Here is a 6104-nt window from a genome sequence, read left to right on the forward strand (position 1 = left end):
AGGCCCAGCGGCACAGGGAGGGGCAGCGGGGGGAAGCGGGGCCAAGGAGAGAAGTCTCCTTCACAAAGCGCGGTGGGTGGATGCTGCCCACCCCACGGGAGGGGGAAGGCAGCAGAGGAGGACCTGTGGGCTGGCCCTGGATTCTGTGGGTGGGGTGAGGGCCTGACATGAGTCTATCCTAGCCCGGCTCTTTATGGGGCCCAGGCCTCTTTTGGGCCTGCAAGGCTTTAGCCCCATCCCACCGCTGCCGCTGGACCACCGCCCTGGGCCTCAGCTTGGTGTCATGGCTGCAGCTGGGGCCGTGCTCAGCGAGCCTCAGTGTCCCACCCACCCAGGGCCGAGGCAAGGCAACAGCTTAAACTTGGGGAAGAGGCCCTGGCCGGGAGGCAAGGGGGTGAGGGCAGGGCATGGCCACGTGGGAGCAGAGCTGGGACAAGGCAGCTCTGCAGACAGGGGTCCCCTTCCTGCTTCAGCTCCTGTCCCGCACTGTTTGCCCATCTCACTCCTACCTCCGGATCGAGCACTCTGCTCTGATTGTGAGGTCTCCACCAGTGCCCAGAGCAAGGTGACTGGGGACCCCTGCCTCAGCCTGGACCTCCAGCTCCCACCTGCCCTGGGCCCACACACACCTGGGCCCCACTGCCCCTGCTGGTTGTGCGGGTGAAACTGGGCCACAGAGTGTTAGGAAAAGTTTCCCAGGCGATTGTAAATCTGCGCAGCATCTATTCCCTCAAGGGTCCAGCCATGGTTGGGAGGGAAGATACAGTAGTTGTGGGGTGTCCTTGAAGACTGTGGTCCCTGAGCCCAGTCCCCCAGCCACAGCAGATGGGCCCTACTCCTTCAGTTGGACAAGATTCCCCCCCACAGAAATCTCGAAAGGGACTTGGGAACCTCCACACCCACTGTCATTTCCCGTGTACCCACCTTGAACAGGAGTGTCACCATTTCTCTCTTGCAACTTCCTTGTTCCGGCCTCACCCCTCCACCCCCTCCACTTCAATCACCCCACTGACACTAGAGGATGCTTCTCCTGCCAGGAGGCCCAGAGGTAGACAGCCTGTCTTCTGAGGTCAAGCCTTTTCCGCTCCTGTCAGGCCTCAAGCCTCCGGCCTCAGGCCAGCGTTGGGAGCAGAACTGACAGCGGGATCCCTGGGGATTAGACAGCTGTGCACCCCCAGGAGCAGTGGGAAGGAGTCCCTGTCAATCTGGAAGAATGGACTGAAGGTTCAAGGGGCACCCATAGCACCCATGACCTCCCACATCCTTCCTTCCTCTCAGGTCCCCTCTCCAGGGAGCAGCACAGACCCGAGTATGGAGACAGAGGCCCTTAGAGCATTTTCACACAATCCATCTTTATTCATAACAGATACACAATCTCCCAAAGGTGTCGCCCCTACCCCCACCCCCAGGCCCACCCCCACCCTAACCGGCCTTCCCTCCCTCCCTGCCTCCCACCCTCCCATGTCAGTAGAACAGCCAGGATCAGCCCTGGGATGAGAAGGAGCCCTTGACTCCTCTGGGGGACAGCCAGGTCACATCTAGTCTGGGATCCTCCACGGGCTGGCAGAGGGAGGGACTCCCCACTGCTCCATACTGGCTGCAGTGCCGCTTCCTCCAGTTCCCTGTGACAGACTCGTCACACTTTCTCTTTTGAGGCTGTGAGGGGCCAACCAGCCCCAAAGCCACTGTTGGCCTCCCGCAGACCCCGAGGTAGGCCCCTGGCAGGGGGGTCTTCTCAGCACGGGCTGGGCTTCCAGCCAGAGCGCGCTTCCCGGGCTTGGAAGCTGGAGGTGAAGCTCGCGTGAGCCCTAGTGTCTGACAGAACTGGGACTGGGCAGCTCCCCGGGGTCCCCGACCTCCAGGGCGCACAGGGCCCGAGGCAGGGACAGGACTCAGAGAGAGCTGACAGGGCAGCAGGCTCTTAGGAGAGGCCCAGAGGAAGGCCAGGCTGGGGAGGTCCTCCTCATCCGCACTGGACCTGCCCTCTGGCCCCAGAGTCTCGGCAACAAGCGAGGTGTCTCTGGGAATGGAGGCGTCCCTGGGTCCCAGTCCAGAGTAAGCCTGCCCGTGACCCTGGGGAGGAGAGGGGGTGCCTCGAGCAAAGAGTGGTGGGTACTCCTGACGTCCTGAAGAGACAGCAAACGCCTTGGGCCTGGACAGGTGGGCCTCTGCTGGGCCGTGACTTTGATAGTCCTTGAAGTCAGTGTCTGGTGGGCAGGCTTTGTCACTGACCCCCAGCTGGGGGCCATGGTCACGCCTCTGGGCATCTTGGCCAGCTGCAGACTCAGAAGGACTTGGGTCCAACAGGGGAGCGCCGTGACTCGGGGGTGCCTGCCCATCCTCCTGCTCCTCCGATGCCAGGAGTCGCTTCTCTAGCAGCTGGGGGAAGAGAGGGACAGTGACTGGCTCTGCACACAGGTGTGCGAGGAGGAGGAGCGTGGGTGATGGGACAGTGGGATTGGGGGAAAGGGGGCGCCACTGTGATTCAAATACAAAACAGACATGTGGCTCTCCTGCCATCCCCTGGGCCATATTCCCAGCTGAGTGTCCTTCCCTCCCCTTCCTTCCCACCCTCTCTTTCCTGTCACTCTCTTCTCTCCATAGTCCCCTCCTCTTGTGGTCTTGCACTGCACCCACCCCAGGGCTGGCCTCTCAGCGGGCCGTGCCTACAGGCAGGGTGGGGTTGACAGAGTCCAGTGGGCCCTGTTCTGGGTTGCTCCCTGCCTTGGTTTACCTGGGTGCTCCCTGGGGTCCCCCCACCCCTGAACTACCTGGCATCCCTCCCTCACCTAGGGCCTGTCCTTTCCTCAAACTCACCTGGGGTCCCACCCTCCCCTGGCTCACCTGGGAAGGAGTCAGTCCTTCCTCCCGATCCAACTCCTCAGCTAGGGCCAGGGGATCCTGCCGCGTGTCTGGGGAAAGCAACTGTTTTACGAATCCGAGGTGAATGACCTCATCCACCTGAGACAGAAGGAAGAGGCAGTGAGCACCCTTGGCAGGGAGTAACCTGTGAGTCAGCAGGACCTGGAGGACAAGCGAGAAAGCAAAGACCCACCCCATCCTCCTGCGCACAGTGGGTGTTTTACTCTGTCACAGTCATCAGCCACGCACAGACACACATAGAGACACCACACAGGGAGACACACACACCCATGTACATGCAAAGACAAGGGCACAACCACATACACACAGATAGCACACACCACACAGAGCACACACACAACACACACACATGCGCACACAGACACACACACACTCAGGCACCAAGCTCAGGGACAAAGAAGAGACCTCAGGCCCTGGGTGCTGGAGTCCACCCTCCGGAATCCTATAGACCCCAGAGCTCAGAGCCAGCCCACCTCGGCGACGAAGTCTTGCTGGCAGCACAGCTGGTCCAGGTAGCTCAGGAGACCCTTGTCCGGCAGCAGGTCCTTTCCTCCATCCTCCCATTCTCCACCTGGCTCCCCTGCGGCTGAGTGGCCCAGCCCCAGCAGCTCGTCCATGAGGTCCATGTACTCCTGCACGGCCGCGGGGGGGATCCCATCGGGTGACTCCGTCTCCTGGGGCCATTGGGGTGTGCGGGCTCGCTGGGCCGTGGGTGCAGCCTTCCTGGGAGTGGGAGCTGGGCAGAGAGGGAAGAGGAGGGGGGTGAGGGGATAAGGCTTCCACCTCCTGAGCACTCGATGGTGAGCGCAGTGTTTGGGGGCATTAACATGAGTGTGGCTGGGTCAGGACCACCTGAAGCTGTGTGACCGCGTGAGGGGACAGGGCCCAGGGGAGCATCCAAGAGAGTCCTGTGTGAGGACATGTGGAGCCACCGATTCTCCAAGGGGCCCCCCACCCAGCCCGCCTCTCAGCAGACTTTCTGTTGGGTCCTCTGACAGGGAGGTGGGAGAGGGGTTAAGAAAGTTGACCAGGTCCAGACCCCATGGTGACAAAGGGCAGCTAAGGCTCTGGCTCTCAGGGCTGTTTCAGTTGAAAGATCAGAGCCCCTTGAAGGAAAAGGACCGATGTGGGTGGGGAAGGGGCCTGCCCTAGGCCCTGTTGCTTTGGCCAGGGGTCCTGGGGGATCCTGCTGGCGTACCTGGCTGTGGGCCCACCACTGGGGCTCGGGGCCCCCGAGGATCAGGCCTTGGTGGGGCTGGAGGAGGCTGTCCCTGCGCCCCCTTCTTTAACTGCAACTTCTGAAACCGCATTTCCTCCTGCGCCTCGAGCTCCATGAACCTGGGGGGTGAGGGGCACGGGCTGAGCTGAGACGGAGGCCGCCGGGGCGCAGTGCAGGCAACAGCTGATGGAGGGAGGGGAGAGCCAGGGCCTTGGGGCTGTCAGGGCCGGGCCACCGAGGACGCAGGAGGCGGGCTGGCGGGGCACATGCCCTGCACAGCCCCTCTGGGTAGAGTCTGACCCCACTGGGCTGGGCACCTTCGCCCCAGCCTGTCTTGGGCCTTCATGTCCAGCCAAAGAAGGGTCAAGATCAGAGGAGGGTGGAGCTCGCGGGGGAGGTAAGACAGAAGCACCCGCGCTCTGAAGGTGAGGGAGAGCCTTCCCGAGGAGAAGGGCCTCTGGGCTGGGAGGACCGTGTGCTGGCCGCCAGCCCTCCGCCCAACACCCTCTCTGAGGAGCATCATCACAGCTGGACCCTGCCCTGCAGTGGGCCCACCACCCACCGCAGTCAGCTCCCCTGCCCACAGCTGTTGGGAACAAGGCCCCTGACTCACTTGTCTGCCATCTCGTGATAGATCCTCCTGTCAAAGTTGCTTTTGCCCTGCCACGCGTGCACGGCCCGCCACATTCCCTCCTCCAGCGCCATGGTGGGCTTCAGGCGGGACAGGGACCGGAGCTGTGGGCTGTGTGTAATGCCTCAGGGTCAGCCCGGGGCTACAGCCTGCCCTCCACCCGCCTGACCACCCCAGCTCTGAGGAGCACATGTCCCCAGCCCTCCCAGCATGACTGAGCGCTGGCCGGGGAGGGGGAGGCGTCTGTGTGTGAAAGACAACCCGTCCCGGCTACTGTGGTTCCTGCCTCACATTCGCGCCAGCCATGAACCTGGACTCAAGGCTGACCGTCCACTCCCACCCTATAGCTGGGACACCACCCACAGACCTTCCTGCCAGTATCCCGGGGTCAGCCAGCCTGCATGCCCCTCCCACGTTCCTCGTTGAGGTGAGAGCTCCAGGTGAGCCCTGCGCCCTGCCCAGGGCACTCACATGAGAAAGCAGGAAAGAGCTTCCACATCAGGACTCTGGGGAAGGTGCTCCCGGGCCAGGGCCTTGAAGCACTGCCAACGTCGGAAGTTCACGTACACACTCTTGGGGTTGCAGGGGTCATCTGGCGAGGCCTTGGGCCGGGAGGTGCCCTGGCTACCTTCCCTGGAAGCCCCATGTGGCCGTGCCCCAGGGTTCATCGAGGTCACGATGGGGGCCAGCTGGGCAGCTGGTGGTGGAGCTTGAGCTGGAAGGCTGGGAAGCCAGCCTCCCTCGCTGGCGTAGGTGGCCCCAAAAGTCGACGTGGGCATAATGGTTTCCACCGCAGAGGCCTCCAAGAAGAGGGGTGCAGGACACACAGCACCCTCACAGTGGGCCCCTGGAACATTCCAGTCAAGGGGGGCCTGACTCAGGACAATGATCTGAGTCTGGGGGTTCGGTGGTCGGCCCCCTTCTGACCTGACCTGGTCCATGATGTTGCAGGTTCCAGTCCCAACCGGGCCTTGACCGGCGTCTCCTGCCACCAGAGGTGTCCTGGGCAAAGCCGGCAGCGCCGAGGGGCAGCCAGGAGGGAACGACAGGGTCGTGAGTAACTGCAGATGCTGCTCCCAAGATGGCCTGTGTGCAGGGCCAGTACTGGGCGCAGGAAAGGCCTGTGCTGTGAAAGGAGTGGTGGAGGCGCCAGGGTTCAGGGGCACATCCGCTCCCAGCACTGCAGATGCTGTTGAGACAAAGGGGATGGGTGAATGGAGCAGGACAGCCAGCCAACGGGACTGAGGCGCTCTGGGTCCCCTTTAGCCACCGGGAATCAGAGCAGTGAGTCTCAACAAGAGGGCCATTTGGATGGGGCAAACTGTGGAACTGGCAAATATCCTCCAGTCACTGTCATGCTCTGGCCTCCAG

The 6104-nt window shown here is 62.5% G+C and overlaps 1 protein-coding gene across 1 annotated transcript; it reads right to left on the minus strand.

Annotated features, from left to right (window-relative positions):
• Positions 1–1482: 1482 nt before the first annotated feature.
• On the minus strand, positions 1483–5674 carry LOC148091755 (NUT family member 2G-like). Its single transcript, XM_087823145.1, has 6 exons — positions 5205–5674; positions 4716–4844; positions 4082–4221; positions 3357–3619; positions 2845–2961; positions 1483–2379 (listed from the first exon to the last, which is right to left on the minus strand). The coding sequence occupies exons 1-6, from the start codon at positions 5672–5674 to the stop codon at positions 1483–1485; spliced, it is 2016 nt and encodes a 671-aa protein (XP_087679271.1).
• Positions 5675–6104: the final 430 nt, after the last annotated feature.

The sequence above is a fragment of the Miniopterus natalensis genome, chromosome 12 (assembly GCF_054644295.1).
Source record: "Miniopterus natalensis isolate mMinNat1 chromosome 12, mMinNat1.hap1, whole genome shotgun sequence".
NCBI classification, from domain to species: Eukaryota; Metazoa; Chordata; class Mammalia; order Chiroptera; family Miniopteridae; genus Miniopterus; species Miniopterus natalensis.